Source organism: Rhinoraja longicauda, chromosome 21, assembly GCF_053455715.1.
Source record: "Rhinoraja longicauda isolate Sanriku21f chromosome 21, sRhiLon1.1, whole genome shotgun sequence".
Lineage (NCBI taxonomy): Eukaryota > Metazoa > Chordata > Chondrichthyes > Rajiformes > Arhynchobatidae > Rhinoraja > Rhinoraja longicauda.
In genome coordinates, this window is record NC_135973.1 from 34,753,473 (window position 1) to 34,772,015 (window position 18,543).

Below are 18,543 nucleotides of genomic sequence, written 5' to 3' on the forward strand. Positions count from 1 at the left end.
AATTTGCTTTATTGAACCCGAAGTAGGAGCTTTGATTCTCACTTCTCCCTCTCAAACCTAATATTTAATTTAATATTATAGTAATCATTTGCAAGGTATTTCCTAAAAGCCATCTCTTATTCATCACTAGATCCAATATAACCTCTTCGCTTGCCAGGTACTAAAACATATTCTCATCTCTAATATCTTTTCAATTTTATATATTTGAATGTACAGAAATAATTTCAGCTGTAAACCACAAGCTTGGTATAATATAGGTAAACAATGAGTATGCTTTTGAACCTACATTACAATACATGTATTGTTTAATCACAGACTCCAATAAAACTATTAAAACTATTTCATGGAAATTTCTTCCCCCACTACGATTAAACTTAATAATAATGAACTGTTTCACAGCAGCAATCAGCACTCCAAATATATTGAAAACGCACCAGGATGGGTGATTGTTATGCACCAATGGACTAATGTATTTCTCAGTCAAACATATTATTTAACAATTGGTTTTAACATTGGAGTCGTAGCCAGAAAATAAAAGGCTATATCATTACAACTCATTCTCAATTATGATTATGTTCATTATTCTGAACCATTAGCAGTGAGCTTTCAAACAGTCCCAGATGGCCAAAAGGTTAAAAAAAATGTTCAAGGATGAAAGGAAGGATAAAATGTTGAATGGAGACATAAGGGACTGCAGATGTTGGTTTACAATAAACAGACACTAAGTGCTGGAGTAACTCAGCAGGTTAGGCAGCATCTCTGGAGATTAATCACACAATACAATTTTGGGGGAAAATGGTAGCAACAAGCAATGGTACTGTGAAAGCAGAACACTGAGAAGATCACATGATTAGACGTATGATTTCAGAGCATATAAGAAAAAAAGAAAATAGGTGCAGGAGTAGGCCATTCGGCCCTTTGAGCCAGCACCCCCATTCAATGTGATCATGGCTGATCATCCACAATCAGCACCCCGTTCCTGCCTTCTCCCCATATCCCTTGATTTTGCTAGCCCTAAGAGCTCTATCTAACTCTCTTTTGAATGCATCCAGTGAATCGGCCTCCACTGCCATCTGAGGTAGAGAATGCCACAAACGTTTTTTCCTTATCTCAGTTCTAAATGGCCTACCCCTCATTCTTAAACTGTGGTCCCTGGTTCTGGATTCCCCGAACATCAGGAACATGTTTCCTGCATCAAGTGTGTCCAATCGCTTAATAATTTTATACGTCTCTATAAGATCCCCTCTCATCCTTCTAAATTTTAGTGAATACAAGCCCAGTCGCTCCATTCTTTCATCATATGACAGTCCTGCCAACCCGGGAATTGACCAGGTGAATCTACGTTGCACTCAATATCAAGAATGTCCTTCCTCAAATTTGGAGACCAAAACTAAACACAATACTCTAGGTGTGGTCTCACCAGGGCCCTGTACAGCTGCAGTAGGCCCTTCTTGCTCCTATACTCAAATCCTCTCGCAATGAAGGCCAACATAATAATAATAATAATGCATTACATTTATATAGCGCTTTTCATACACTCAAAGACGCTTTACAGGGATTTAAAGAACATAGGGAAGTGAATAAATAGATAAATAAGTAAACGAACAGAGAAAGGAGACAGAAGGTGAGGTGACCTTCAGTGGTTGAAGGCAGTACTGAACAGGTGAGACTTCAGTGATGTTTTGAATGTGGTGAGTGAGGAGGAGTCTCTGACGGTTTGGGTTAGTGAGTTCCATAGGGTGGGAGCAGCGATGGAGAAAGCCCTGTCCCCCCAGGATCTGAGTTTGGTCCGGATGGGGGGGAATAGGAGATCCCATTAGCATGCCATTAGCATTCTTTACTGCCTGCTGTACCTGCATGCTTACTTTCAGTGACTGATGTACAAGGACACCCAGGTCTCGTTGCACCTCCCCTTTTCCTAATCTGACACCATTCAGAAAATAATCTGCTTTCTTGTTCTTGCCACCAAAGTGGATAACCTTACATTTATCCACATTATACTGCATCTGCCATGCATCTGCCCACTCACCCAACCTATCCAAGTCACCCTGCATCCTCCTCGCAGCTCACACTGCCACCCAGCTTTGTGTCATCCGCAAACTTGGAGATGTTACATTTAATTCCTTCATTAATATATATTGTAACTAACTGGAGCCCCAGCACTGAGCCTTGCGGCATGCCACTAGTCACTGCCTGCCATTCTGAAAAGGACCCGTTAATTCCTACTCTTTGCTTCCTGTCTGCCAACCAGTTCTCTATCCATGTCAATACCCCACCTCCGATACCATGTGCTCTAATTTTGCACACTAATCTCTTGTGTGGGAACTTGTCAAAGGCTTTTTGAATGTCCCGATACACCACATCCACTGACTCTCCCTTATCCATTCTACTTGTTACATCCTCAAAAAAGTCCAGAAGATTAGTCAAGCATGATTTCTCCTTCATAAATCCATGCTGACTTTGACCGATCTTGTCACTACTTTACAAATGCGCTGCTATTACAACTTTAATAATCGACTCAAGCATCTTCCCCACTACCAATGTCAGGCTATAAGGTCCTTTTGTAGCAGAAATGGAGGAACTTGTGAATTCTGCGCACATTTTTATTTTCCAAAAAGCATTTAATAAAGAACTACCCAAATCAAATAAGGGCATATGGGATTGTAGTTAATAATATAGCAGAGGTAAAAGATTAAAAAATAAACAATAAAAAGAGTAGGAATAAATGGGTATTTTTCTGGTTAGCTGGACAATTTTGTAGAACACCTTCATCTGTTAATACTAGTTCAATGGCTTCGATGAAAGGGCATAATGTATTATATTCAGGTTATACTGTGAAGATTGATTGAGGAATGGAGAAGAAGATTACTAGTCTCTGCTGGTGAAGCAGTTGATCCTTTAGAGAAGGCTAACCACATATATTTACTGTCTATCATATAAACATTTGGCTGTTGAGCATGCCCCTAAATCAGCCCAGTAAAGCAGAGGAACCATTGCAGAACAAACACCACCTATAGGAGAGTTTTAAAAAAACTTGTTTTATTCAAAGGCCAAAAGTATTTCTCTTAACAACTTTATCTTACTTCTTAAAGACATCTGCCACCTAAACACCAGCTCCGGAGTCATAGTCACAGATTTCTGAGAAGTATTTATTTTCCTGAATGCATATGGTATAAGAGCCGAAAATCTAAAAGCATATATCTTAAAACTCATTTACATGCATTTTACACCAGTGCACTCAATAAGCTGTCAGTTGCAATCTTCTGAAATTCAGATGTGTTAATCAGGCAAAGAATAAATCCTGATAATGGAAAAGCACACGATTTTTCTGCACCTGCCATTAATGTAACAAATCTTTCCCTCGGCAGTTCAACAGCCGGCTAAGTCAGGAATTTTGCACCAACTTCATCACAATACAATATTGATAGATGAAGAAGGTTTATAATTTAAAGCCACATAATTGATTGAAAGTACTTTGTTGAATTTACTGGATCTGTTATTACAATTTCAACCCATTCTGTTAATCCCCGTACTCAAATCATTGTATTTGGGGGGGAAAGTTGGCCCCATAATGGACACAGGGAGACTGTACTGTAGTTACCTCAGGAACGATGGCTTCAAGAAGCCAGATATTGATGATGAAATTGAACGTATTCCTCAATGCAATGCACGCCTTTAGCCATCAGAGGAAAAGATTGGCATGGCTCAAACATGGCACAAAGCTCTTGATGTCAAAAGTCAAAAGTGTTTTATTGTCATATGTCCCAAATAGTACAATGAAATTCTTACTTGCAACGACACAACAGAATATGTAAACATAGTACTCTGTTTAGTACTTTATTATATTAAACAATATAATAAACGAGAGAAAAAAAGTTCTGCATATATACACACACATACTGTTTGTGGCAAGCAGCTCTTGATTTACTGAACACCAGGATCCTTGCACTCCTGTATGATTCTGAGGTAGCTCATGAACCACCATGATTCTGAGTCATGAAAAAGCAGGCACATTAAATTACTTAAGAGATATTATCAACACTACCTCTGCAGAATCTTCCAAATCATTTGACAGGATAAATGAACCAAAGCAGTCCACTTACTAACCAACATCCCAAATCTGAGGCCCAAATTACACTCCGATACCATTCATAAGCCTGATAGCTAATGTCCAAAACTAAATCCCTATTCCAACCTCAGTCACTGGAAAAAATTACCAAGTGCAGAGAAGAAACATTTTAAGGATGTTTTCAAAGTAGCCTTCAAAATGTTACTTCTCTACCAATCAACATAATCATAATCATACTTTATTAGCCAAGTATGTTTTGCAAAATACGAGGAATTTCATTTGCCATACAGTCATACCAATAAAAAGCAACAGAACACACAAAATACATTTTAACATGAACATCCACCACAGTGACTCCTCCACATTCCTCACTGTGATGGAAGGCGAAAACAAGTTCAATTTCTCCCTTCTTTGTCCTCCAGTGGTTGGGGGTCTCTAACCTTCCGTTGACGGGACGATCTTACTCCCGTAGCCGGCGGATGGCCTTCCCAATCAGGGCGATCTCAGTTCCCCCGCGCCAGGCGATTTACCCCGGTTGGGGCTAGTCGAACCTCATGCGTCTTTTGGAGCTTCCCGACGGCAGTCTCAACCCGAGACTGTGAGCTCCTTGATGTTAAAGTCCGCAGGCCGCGGTTGGAGCATCAATCCCAGGCAAGGAATCACCTCCGATGGTAAGTCCACGGTGAGGCTCAAAGTCAGCCCCGAGCAAGGCCTCCAGCTCCACGATGTTAGGCCGCAGAGCGACCGAAGATACAATCCGGAAAACAATCGCATCTCCAGCAAGGCAAGAGATTGAAAAAAAGTTTCCCCCGACCCCCCCGCCCCGCAAACACACAGTGGCACAGCGGTAGAGTTGCTGCCTTACAGTGAATGCAGTGCCGGAGACTCAGGTTCGATACTGACTACGGGCGCCGTCTGTATGGAGTTTGTACGTTCTCCCCGTGACCTGCGTGGGTTTTCTCCAAGATCTTCGGTTTCCTCCCACACTCCAAAGACGTACAGGTATGTAGGTTAATTGGCTGGGCAAATGTAAAAAAATTGTCCCTAGTGTGTGTAGGATAGTGTTAATGTGCGGGGATCGCTGGGCGGCGCGGACCCGGTGGGCCGAAGGGCCTGTTTCCGCGCTGTATCTTTAAATCTAAAATCTAAAAAAATAACAAAAAAAAGACGAAAAGGACAGACAGACTGTAGGCAAGGTTGCCATCGAAACGCCACCCGGTGGAATACCAACACATGGGAATTCCTGGTCTATGTCTATTAACATGGAGAAGAAGCATTTGTGGCTTTAGGAACACCAAACCTATTCCTTGAGATCACGCAGAAGTATGCCGCTGAAAGTGTGCACCACCTGTCAAGCTCCCTACCTGCTTCCCAACCTGGGTCAATTCTGTAGGCCTTACATCGACCGCATTACTACCTCAGAACCCAGAGAGGTAGAATTGAAACTTGGAGGACAGAGGATTAAGGACACAGAAAGGAGAGTAAAGGAGGAAGAAAAAGAAGAAAAAAGCACAGTTGAAGATGAAAGAAGACAGCTGAAAGCTCAAGTTGCAAACAAATAATATGGATCAATGAATTTAGCATGGTGCATGGTGAACGATTACAATGGGAATCAAGGTACTGTGGCGGCTCCCAAGGGTCGGGCCATACCACTATCGAACCCCTTGGCACGGGAATGGACTAGTCTGGGGGCGGCCCTTAGCTACAGGGATAAAGGGCAGGGGTTTAGGCGCGATCGTTCTCTTGCAGCTCTCTGGACAAGAGAACAACAGCTAATAAAATTCCTCCCGAAATACCTGGCTCCTCGCCTTCATTTCGGGCTTAACGACGCGCCACATTGGTGACCCCGACGCTCCATTGGTGTCGTAATGGAGTCAAAACACAGAGCCGCCCGTATGTCCGCCTCACAAGCCGACCGGGCCCTATCTCTCGACGCGGTCTCCGTCAAACTACCGACGTTCTGGACCGCCCGGCCTCGCGTCTGGTTTCAGCAGGCGGAGGCCCAAATTCAGCTGCAGGGCATTACGGTGGACGACACCCGCTACTTCTACCTGGTGGGGCCCCTCGACCAGGACACGGCCGGAGAGGTCACCCAGTTCCTCGAAGACCCCCAGGCTGACGATAAATACCTCGCCCTTAAGGAGCTGCTGCTCCAAATGTACGGGCTCACCCGGATGGAACGGGCTACCAGGCTCCTTCATATGGAGGGCCAAGGCGACCGGTGACCATCAAGCCTCCTAAATGAGATGGTCGCGCTGCTGGATGAGCACACGCCGTGTCTCATGTTTGAATATGTTTACCTGCATCTGCTGCCAGCTGACATCTGCCTGCAAGTCACGACGCCTCATTCGCCAACACCCGGGCTGTCGACAGGCGCGCTGACGCGCTGTGGATGGCGCGCCAGAATGATGTCAGTGCGCTAGCCGTCACTCCGGCAGCGCCTGATTTCCTCCGGTCGGGCGGGGGAGCTGTGGAGGGAGTGACAGCTGTGCCCCGGAGGCCTGTGCGATTGCCCCCCACGGCCCTTGCGGGCTCCAGGCGGCTCCAGCAGGAGGCACTAGTGCTATTACCACCAGCGCTGGGGTGCTGCAGCCCGACAATGCCGCCAGCCGTGCACGTTCCCGGGAAACGCCAGGGCCGGCTGCCAATAGTCCCCGCGGCGGCCGGCCAGATTCACCGCCTCTTCGCCTGGGAGCGGCGCTCCGGGGGTCGCTTCCTCGTGGATACCGGTGCGGAGCTGAGTGTCCTCCCCCTTTCGCTGGTGGTCATTCGTTCCGGTAAGCGAAGGGCCCGTCCTCACCGCGGCGAATGGCAGCCCCATCCGTACATATGGGGTTCGCACGGTCCCGATCGTTTTCGGCTCCTGTTATTTCTCGTGGCAGTTTACCATCGCCGGTGTCTCCCAGCCGTTGCTCGGTGCCGACTTCCTCCGGGCTCACTCCCTCCTGGTGGACGTCCGGCGGCAGCGCTTGGACGAGCCGATTGCACGCCCCCTGTCGTCTGTGGATTCCTGTTTTGCTCGGGTCTTGCCGAGTTCCCGGACATCCTGACCCCACAGTTCCGGTCGTCGACCCCCAAGCACGGGGTGGTGCATTACATATCAACTACCGGCCCACCCATCCACGCACGAGCACACCGACTGCCGCCGGATAAGCTACGTCTGGCACGGCAGGAGTTCCGCACGATGGAGTCCTTGGGGATCGTCCGCCCTTCCAACAGCCCATGGTCCCCGGTCCCCACTCCACATGGTCCCCAAGGCAAGCGGGGGCTGGAGAACTTGCGGGGATTATCGGCGGCTGAACGTCGCTACCGCCGCGGACCGATACCTCGTGCTCCACATCCAGGACTTCAACGCCCATTTGGCCGGGGCCAAGATATTCTCCAAAGTGGATCTGGTGCGGGGCTATATACCCAGATCCCGGTCCACCCGGAGGATGTGCCCAAGACGGCAATCATTACGCTGTTTGGATTGTACGAGTTCATACGGATGCCGTTCGGCCTTAAGAACGCCGCGCAGGCATTTCAACGGTTAATGGACGGGGTGTGTCGCGGTCTCGATCTTTTGTTCGTCTACCACGCCGGCGGTTCGATCACCTGCACGTGGACATTGTGGGCCCTCTCCCGCCGTCCCGGGGCACAAGAGGTGGTGGACCGCTTCACACGGTGGCCGGAGGCCATACCGCTGGCCGACACATCCACAGCTACATGCGCTCGTGCGTTGGCCGCGCACTGGATTACTCGCTTTGGGGTGCCGGTGGACATCTCGTCGGACCGGGGGCCACAGTTCACCTCTGAGCTGTGGTCGGCCATGGCCCACCTGCTGGGCGTGCGGCTGCATCACACCACGGCCTATCACCCGCAGGCAAATGGCCTGGTGGAGAGGTTCCACCGGCAGCTGAAGACAGCGCTGAAGGCGCGACTCTCCAGCCCGGACTGGATGGACGCACTGCCGTGGGTCTTGCTGGGCATCCGAATTGCCCCTAAGGAGGACTTGGCCTCATCTTCGGCGGAGCTCATTTACTGGACGCCGCTCATGGTGCCTGGGGAGTTCGTACCGTTGGCGCCGGGGCAGCAGGGACCGCCCTCATCCACCCTACAGCGCCTTCGCGAGCGAGTTGGCAAGCACGCACCCGTGCCGATGTCCCGCCATGAGACATTCCGCCTGCACGTGCCATCGGCCCTCCGGGACTGCGCCTATGTGTTCCTGCGCCGTGACGCCCACTGGACGCCGCTCCAGAGCCAGTATGAGGGCCCGTTCCGGGTGCTGGAGCACGGACAGACAACCTTTGTGTTGGATATGGGGGGCCGGCCGGAGACCATGTCGATTGACTGGTTAAAGCCGGCGCACCTGGACATCGACCAAGGCTGGTTGTCCAGCCTCGGCCACGAGGTCGCCCCCCTTCGTGGTTCCCTCCACCTGTGCCTCCACCTGTGCCTCCGCCGGCCCCTCTGTCGGCCGATTTCCGTACGCGGTCCGGTCGGGTTGTGCGCCGCTGGTGCGTTTCGTGCCTCCTATTCTGGGGGCGGGGGTCCTGTGGCGGCTCCCAAGGGTCGGGCCATTCCACTATCGAACCCCTCGGCACGGGAATGGACTAGTCCAGGGGCGGCCCTTAGCTACAGGGATAAAGGGCAGGGGTTTAGGCGCGATCGTTCTCTTGCAGACCCGACTGGACAAGAGAACAACAGCTAATAAAATTCCTCCCGAAACACCTGGCTCCTCGCCTTCATTTCGGGCTTATCGACGAGCCACAATACTGACTTTGATTCTGCATTTGTTGGATTGGCATACATTGCAGAGTTCAACTACAGTATTTTGTGAAACTGCCAGTCACTTTAAAATGTTTGCAGACATATATGTTTAACATAGATATTCCTGACCATTGTTTATGATTCAACTTTCTTTGCATGCGCTGTTGTTTTGCAACCAAGGAAATTGGTAAAATTGAAAAAAAAAAAAGAAAATATCCTGAAAATGTTATAGTTGTGTTGAACTAGTTATTATTACTAAATCTATTTTACCATTCAGCAAAGTCTCCGGTCCTAAAATACAAATCCACTAAATGTACTGCAGGTGCTTATCCAAGCCAGTCCAACATCACTTCCCACCATCAAGCAGAACAAGGAGAGCAGATGCAAGGAAAGACCACCACCTGCCGATTTCCCTTCAGATTACACCATCCTGATTTGGAAAGAAGCTGTGTCTACGTCTTCGACTCTGTCTAAATCCTGGACTCCCAGCCAACAGCACTCCATGGGTTCTGATGCAAGGACTTCCATGATCCAAGGCAGCAGCTCATCATTTACCTTCTCATGGTTAATTAGGGATGGACAATAAATGCTTGCCAACAACATCCACATCATGAAAGATGGATAAATAAATATGTATTTCCAAATGCAATCGTTTTTTAAAATAATAAATATACTATTAAATATTATTTATGATAGGACCTTAATCTTATGTAGGCATTCGCAAAATTATTTTGCCCTCAGAAAGAAAGCACAAAACGTTAGCTGATAACTGTGCTTTGTTCTTCCCTGTTTGCTGTCCATGAGAATCTTTTTTTTAAATCAGAGGCTCATCTAGCTTGATGATAAAAAGCAAAAAGCTGTAGCATCTCAGCGGCTCCAGCGGTGTGTTTTTTGTTCGAGATTCCAGCAGCTGCAGTCTCTTGTGGGTCGAGCTTGATGGCATGGCTGGTGAAGGATTCCCACGAGCTGCTTGAACTGATCCTGACAGCAACAATCATTAAAAAGGAAATCACTTTATCTTTGTGAGCAGTGTTATTTGAAGTTATGGCAAGCAATGTCGCTTCAATCCCGTGTGTAGAATCCAGCCAAATAATGCTTTGTTCTAAATTTAAGCTCAATCGTCAATTGTAAAGGGCTTCAACGTGTGTATAATGAAACAAGTATAACGTGTGCTTCATTTTTTAATCAGCATTCAATTTACTTATGCTGACAGTATTTTACCTCTGATCATGAATGATTGACAGAACTCACTTCAAAGGGATGCTCTGTGCTTTGCAAAAGTAAATATCAATTTGCAAACAATTCTTGAGCCACATATTCCACATGTAACAGCTTTTTTGTATACTGTCCTTTATTCCTTGATTAACCATCTCTTATGTTTTGAGTTTCACGACTTATGTGTATTATACTCTTTCAAAATTTTAACTATTGAAGATAAATAGATGTCCCACATTTCAAACAGGAATTCCAAGGATTCAAAGAAGAGGTCAGATTATTGGCCTTTGGCATTTGTCATCTCAATTGCTCAACTCTTGCCTTACCTGTGATTGAATTCTCCAGGGTAGGACAACCTTGCACAACAAGGCACACAAAGACATAACATTGCAACTAAAAAATCAGTTTTCAAAAGAGTGAATTGTACCTCTTTTTAAGTATATATTTTAAAACATTAACACAGGGGCAGTATGGCGGTGCAGTGGTAGAGTTGCTGCCTTACAGCGCCAGAGACCCGGGTTCGATCCTGACTATGGGTGCTGTCTGTACGGAGTTTGTACATTCTCCCCGTGACCTGCATGGGTTTTCTCCGGGAACTACGGTTTCCTCCAACAAAGACGAAGAGGTTTGTAGGTTAATTGGCTTGGTAAAATTGTAAATTGTCCCTAGCATGTGTAGATTTGTGTTAATGTGCAGGGATCACTGGTCAGCACGGACTCGGTGGCCTAACGGCCTGTTTCTGCACTGTATCTCTAAACTAAACTAAACTTACATCACAAGCACTGCCAATGTTGTCCTGACGTCTAGCTTTTGTGAAACAAGGTTAACAGGCTGTGTAACTGACAGGAACATGGAGAAGTATTGATGGCTTCGTTATTTGGAGAAAAAGGGCATATATCATCTCTCAAATGTTTCAGGGCATATATCATCTCTCAAATGTTTGATTAAACATTTTTGTTGAAATAATATTTCATATTAGTGAGATTATAGATATCTTAAATATAAAAGCATAAAATGAAAATTTCAGTGTGATACTAAGGCTAATAAACCAGTGAATTGTGGCATTGCCATTTGTTGATTGCTGATAAAACCTAATAAGAGATTATAGAAACAAATTAATGAAAAAATAATATCTACTGGAATATAAAATAACTGTCCAGCAAGCCCCACTGTGTAAAATCAGTGACAATTCTCAAACCATCTACAGTTTGTAAAATTGATGTTGATATTTATAAAGGTGAATGCTCAAGTAAAACAGTGCCTCAACTTTGTGGACAGAAAATGTACAGGAATAGTTTAATAATTTATACATGAGTAAACGAGCTTTAATTAAAAGAATGAATAGAATAGAACAATGCCAAGCTAACAAATTAATCAGTCACCCTGTTATGTTGTCATTAATATTTTCTAGCTAAATGTTATCTTTTGAAGTTGCCAAATGGAAGAAAATAATCATTATTACAATTATTTCTAAGAATTGAAACCCTCAAAAGTGTGATTTTTTTCAGAACAGGGAGCTGAATCTGGTGCTCTTGGGAAAGGGATGAACGGTTTAAAGATAGACACAAAATGCTGGAGTAACTCAACGGGACAGGCAGTATCTCTGGAAAGAAGGAATGGGTGACGTTTCGGGTCGAGATCCTTCTTCAGGCTGATGAGGTTTAAAGGTGACTATCTTAGTCTAGTTTTAGTTTAGTTTAGAGATACAGCACAGAAACAGGTCCTTCGGCCCACCGAGTCCATGCCAACCAGCAATCCCCGCACACTTACACTATCCTAACACACGGGGGCAATTTACAATTATAGCAAGCCAATTAACCTACAAACCTGTACGTCTTTGGAGTGTGGGTGGAAACCAGAGCGCCCGAGGAAAACACACACAGGTCACGGGGAGAACGTACAAACCCCTTACCGACAGAACCCATTGTCAGGATCAAACTCGTGTCTCTGGCGCTGTTAGGCAGCGATTCTACCGCTGCGGCACCCTGCCACCCGTCTAATGTGTTCTCTTTTTTAAATTTGCATCTCCCCTCATTAGAATGATGGCAGGTGCTCTCTAAATGACTACTCAAGCTTCAGAATGAACATGGTTATGTTTGCACGGCTCTCTCTCCCAGTTACTCCAACAGCACAAAGAGAACCTGAGCCATGAGTGCTCAAAATGACTGAAAAGAAACAAGTCAGCAACATAACTGGGGAACACAACTTACATGGAACTAACAAATAGTTCAGAACACATTCTTGAAAGGCATATCTAAATCTGTTATGTAGTTACCAGTGAATGAAAAGTGCTTTGCATAAAATTTCCTGTTTAACACCATGATTGATGAATAGATACAGCATGGAAACAGTCCGTGTGGCCCGCTGAGTCCTCGACGACCACAAGTTCTATGTTATCTCACTAGTCCTAAGTTATCTCACTTGTCTTTGGGATATGCAACGAAACGAGAGCACCCGCAGCAAACCCACGCGATCACAGAGAAAACCATGCAAACTCCACGCAGAAGACACCCGAGATCAGGACCGGACCAGGTCTCTGGTGCTGTGAGGCAACAGCTCTACCAGCTGGCCACTGTGCCACCAACATGAATGATTGGAAAATCTTATCCTTGCACCAGTAAGGCCTTACCGATAAGGAGGGTATTATAAAATATTGCCCAAGAAACTCTGTGAAGATTGCAAAGTAACTGGGAAAATGTTAAATATCCCAAATTTAAAGAGATTCTTTATATCTACTACTTCTTCACTTGCATTTACACTTATTTTGATTTTAATTCATTCTGCTAATTTTCTTATCAAAATGTCAATTTAAATGCATTCTTGCATTGTACGTGAATGTACAAACAATTTTGAGGAGTCATATTTCACCAAACAACATCATACACATACATTAGAGGTGACCAGGGTGATAGGAAGATGATCAGAGGCAAGGCAAAACAGAGCTTCCACTGTTCCTAAAGCTCGGATGGTCGATGAAATCAAGGTCGGAAAGATGTGAATATGATTCCTGACTACACAAAGTAATTTTGAACAGTTTTCCTTTCGGTCATTTTTTTTTTTTAAATGGAATTCATAATAAGATGGATTTTTTGTGCAATGAGAAGTGTAATGACCCAAATAGCTTTCGTTAAATTCACTGTCATCAAATGAAATGCACTCAGAAAAGACAACATTTGGGATTCAGATTGCAGCTATATTTAAGAAGACGAGAAAGAAAGTCTTTCTGGAAACATAATTGCGTAATGAAAGAACATTTTGCAGATCTTTTAAAAACTTGAAAAATACATAACATATTGCATTGTATTTTTTCTCAGCGCTTGAATCTTTGACTCATACCTGATACACATGAAAAGCATTAGCAGCTCGTCCACGTAGAAACACTGTTGGAATCCAGACATTTATCAGTGCACAGTGAGCCCTGACAAACACAAAGTAATCAACAGTGAGTTTCAAGGAAATGCATAGAACTTACAAAACAATTTAGAATCAAGTAATCAGTTCATTTAGTACATTTTAAGGGAACCTCAAGAGGACAAGGCTGGAATCTCCATGCATGGCAGCTGGCTAGTAGGTAAAACCATCTCCATGCATGGCAGCTGGCTAGTAGGTAAAACCATCTCCATGCATGGCAGCTGGCTAGGTAAAACCGTCTCATCAATATTTTTCTCAATTCATTAATTAACTGATTTATGTGCAAAATTTCTAACATGGCACTTGCAGCAAGCAGACTAAAAATGTTGCACATTACAGAGTTGAAATTAAAACATTCTGTGAAGGCAGATAAACAACAGAGACTTAAAATATCACTATTCGTGTTCATTCTGCGAAAAGAATAGGCATTGTGATTTAAAGGTTGAGATGGATCACTGCAAATGCCTCAAATAGAAGTAATTAAGAGGAAATCCAGTATTTGAAACCTCTCTTACATAGGCCATTACCAATAGTTTATCATTTATCTGTAAAATAATTTATTGTAGAAATTAATGTTTATTTCTCATAATATTTCACAACACAGCTTACAGGTATTTTGATTTCACAATTTTTAAATATAACTATTGCCTGAAGCGCCAGCACACAATTTGTCAACTATCTGAGGAGCATTTATTGCTTCAAAATTATTTCAACACGGTAGTCAGAGCAAGGGGAACTCCCGAGACTGACTGTAAACATGATGGTGCTGGAGGGACCATGAAAACATGATGGTGCAGGCAGATAGAAGTCTGCATGATAATACAATTCCAAAATGTAAAAGATTGTCCTTAATTCACACCGCAAATAGAAATAGATTTGAAAAGTAGTGAAATCTTTCAACACAGATGTTAAATCTCTTGCGAACAGCACACATATTCCGGAAGAGAATGTAAAATTAATGTCAATGAGAATACCTGCATTTAATAGACACTTTTCCTCAGTTGCGTCTGGAGTATTATCTTGAAATAAAATTGGTGTATCTTTGCACAAGGATGATTTAATTACTCAACAACCAAAGGTCTGTAGCCTCCTTATGCTCTGGCATTTGATTTCATTCCTCACATGTTTAAACTATAATGTTTTATTCTTAATGTTTTAATGTTTTATTGTATGTCGTGTGGTACCTGTGAGCAAAGCACCAAGGCAAATTCCTTGGATGTATACATACTTGGCTAATAAAATGTATTTAATTCAATTCAATTCAGTAATACACTACTTTTGTTGACGGAACGTTCTTTCAATGATGTGCAATGCTGGAAGTCATTGATTTGTCTATAACTCCGATTCTAAACAGTCCTGAATGTTACTAAGCTGATTGATGCAAGGTGATCTTTCACAGTAGAAGAAAGAAACATTACAAAAGAGCTGCAACTTGCACTTTGCAGTATCAGATACTGGTGCAGGAGACCTGGAGTAGGCGGAATTGACATTTGCTGGATACCCCTCTTATATCAATGCAATACACTCAGATTGAGGTTGACAGAGTTTCATAAATCACAATGCAACGTTACAGGTTCAATATAAATAAAATAACATTAAGCAAGTGCCTCAAATAAATGTATTAAACATGACGAAGATATAAATAACATGGTGCAAAAGAAGGCCTGAAATGATGAGCTGGAGCGTAAGTGAGCTCTAAGTGAGATGCCAGACAGCAGGCTGAAGAGCAAAAGTTCACAACTGATAAGGTCCGGAAGGAACTTGGATGCAACAGGAGATAGACTCACAATGAGATTACTGCAGACAGATTATGGAGGAGCAAGGACACAGAAAAAAATTAAAGAAATAGATAGATGGCACAGACAGGGTAGACAGTCAGAATCTTTTCCCAGGATGGAAAAATCAAATACGAGAGGGCACAGCTTCACGAAGAGGGGGGTAAGGTTAAAAGGAGCTGTGTGGGGCATGTTTCTTTACTCAGAGGGTGGTGAGCAAAGATACTAGAGGACTAAGATAGACCACTCGACCCCAAAAACCGTAGTATGTCGGCGCCATTTTAGTAGGCAGAAACTTGCAGAAACATTGAAAAAGAAAAATAACAAAAATCTGTGAATTGATAGATGAGATATATTCTGCATTTTAAAGGTATCATCACACATACTGTTCCGCCAAAACACTGATTACACTGCGAGAGGCATAGCGAACGGTGGGTTTTGCCTACTAAAATGGTGGCCGTTACGCTCCTTTGCGTACTACACTTCAGTAGAGGCGATTTCAACGGAATGGTCCATCTTGTTCCTCTAGTATCTTTGGTGGTGAGTGCCTGGAACGCGCTACAGGGGATGGTGGCAGATACATTAGTGGCATTTAAGAGACTTTGGATAGGCATATGGATATGCAAGGAACCGAGGGATAAGGGTTATACACGGGTCGATAAGTGATGGTCTTGGCATTATGTTCAGCATAGGCATTGTGGGCCGCAGGGGCTGTTCCTGTACTGTACTGTTCCATGCTCTAAAAACAGCATGTTATAAAAAGAAAATACACATGTGCTATCTGCCACATTTTTGAAGACTCGATGAAGGAAAAACATTCTGTAAATTATTTAATGCATTATATTTTAATCAGTAAAGGGAAGACAATATTCAATATGAGGAGTAATATTTTGCTCAAAGAAACAAAAGCGCTTTGTTGTTGACAAAAGGTGTTTTTTGTTGCTTGTTTTGGGATGCGTTACAGCGTGGTTTGGGAACAGCATCCACAAGGAATTGTAGACTGTTGGGAACATGGCCCAGACCATCACGCAAACCCACCTTCCATCCATTGACTCCATCTGCATTTCACGCTGCCTCAGCAGAGGCCACCAACATAATCAAAGACCAACCACTCTCTTTTCTCCTCTCCCCTATCAGGCAAAAGGTAGAGAAATTTGTAAACGCAAACCTCCAGATTTCGGGACAGTTTCTTCCCAGCTATTATCAGTCAACCATCCTCTCACCAGCTAGAGTGCTACCCTGACCTCCCTACTACTTTCTCAGAGACCTTTGAACTATCTTTAATCGGACTTTACTTTGCACTAAATGTTGTACCCTTTAACTGTACAATGTGGACGACTTGATTATAACCATGATTAGTCTTTTTTTTTTACTGGATAGCACGCAACAAAAGCTGTTCACTGTACCACAGTACACAACAAAGGGCTTTTGTCTCTTTGTGCAAAAGATTACCTCTCATATTCAATACTGTCTTCCCTTTACTGATTGAAATATAATGCATTAAATAATATGCAGATTTTTTTTCCCCTACATATAGTTTTCAGAAACGTGTAAGATAATAAACTAACTAACTAACCGCTTGAAAGGCATCGGGTGTGAAGCTCTTTCCAGTTCAGCATTCCTGACCTCCTCACCAAGGAAGGCATGATTGTGCTGAAACATGAGTGCATTGGATCAGTTGCTGGCACAGCTACTACGGGACACAGCACTGGGTCCAGGGAACGAGCAAAGAATACCCTGAGCCAAGCAGATAAATGCAATTGGTATCTGGAACCTCAGCTTCACGCCAGCAACAGTTGGTTTCAACAGCATGGCCTTATTCATTTGAATGAACTTGCTGACTAGGCGGAATTTTTAAAAATTAGTATTAATGATTTAAAATCAATTCACATCAGTTAAATGCCTTTTGAAATAAATTTGTTTTTTTATAATTGTAAATCATTTAAAAATATTTAAAAGTATTTAAATATATTTTTAGAGACATAGAAAATAGGTGCAGGAGTAGGTCATTCGGCCCTTTGAGTCAGCACAGCCATTCAATATGATCATGGCTGATCATCCAAAATCAGTACCCCATTCCTGCTTTTTTCCTCCATATCCCTTGATTCCATTAGCCCTAAGAGCTATATCTGACTCTGTCTTGAATACATTCTGTGGCAGAGAATTCTACAGATTCACAACTCTCTGGTGAAAAAGTTTTTTCTCATCTCAGTCCTAAATGGCCTACCCCTTATTCTTAAACTGTGATCCCTGGTTCTGGACACCCCCAAAATGGGGAACATTTTTTCTGTATCTAGCCTGTCCAATCCCTTAAGAATTTTATATGTTTCTGTAAGATCCCCTCTCATCCGACTGGGATCGCATAAGCCCAGTCGATCCATTCTTTCATCATATATCTGTCCCGCCATCCCGGGAATTAACCTGATGAACCTACGCTGCACTCCCTCAATAGCAAGAATAGCAATCAAGAGACAAGGAACTGCAGATGCTGGTTTACAGAAAAAGACACAAAGTACTGGTGTAACTCAGTGGGTCAGGCAGCATCTTTGGTCAACTTGGACAGGCAACGTTTCAGGTCGGGACCCTTCTTCAGATTTTAATTTGGATTGTTACAGAGTGAGCGGAGGAGAGTGCAATGAGATTGGAGTGGGTGAGGGGAGTGGAGAAGTCAAGACGGTTTGATGTTGCACCGGCAATTGGAAATAAAATGCTCTAGAAAGGATAGAAAGCTGGCAGGGGTGAGTCTATAAGTGGAGGAGTGTTGGAGAAGTGTTGGAGAAGGGAGAAGGGAGGTGAGGACTCCTTGCCAGTGAAAACACACCGTTGGCAGAGGTGGCGGAAGAAGAGTTCAACATCACCGCAGGTGATGTCCAAATTGAGATGTGGTCATAGGGGTACAAAGGTAAGCCCCTCGCTGGGAACTGGTCGGGAGGATGGGGGGAGGGGAATGGTGAAAACCCAACAGAGTTTAGGGCTGGGGGTCAGACCCAGGCTCACGTCTTTTATTTTAAACCGCAGTTCAATTGGTTTCAAATGTCTCTAATTATAATCGGTTAAAAGGCTATCGGGGCTGTTTAGGGGCAGGGCCTCATGATCCCTACCTAAAGCCCAGTCTCTGCTGGGAATGCTTCACGTCTCAGGATGGCAGTGAGGCCTGGAGTCCGATTAAGCTTAGGGGGAACCATAAATTGTTCGTGACTCCACATGAAAAAATACCGAGGGTGAGTACAAGGTGGAGGCTGGATCCAGCCCAACAGAATTTAGTTGATGATAAAAAAAATACTGTTGTTATCAGAATTTGTTATCTCAGCCACTAAAAGACAT

General features: G+C 44.0%; 1 protein-coding gene across 2 annotated transcripts in view; it reads right to left on the bottom strand.

The window, feature by feature from the left end:
• Positions 1–18,543, bottom strand: part of snx29 (sorting nexin 29) — a 556,462-nt gene that overhangs the window by 179,034 nt on the left and 358,885 nt on the right. For both annotated transcript variants that reach the window (XM_078418306.1, XM_078418305.1), the window contains one exon: positions 13,370–13,451. In XM_078418306.1, coding sequence (XP_078274432.1) covers positions 13,370–13,451 — 82 coding nt within the window. The remainder of the gene's footprint in view (positions 1–13,369; positions 13,452–18,543) is intronic.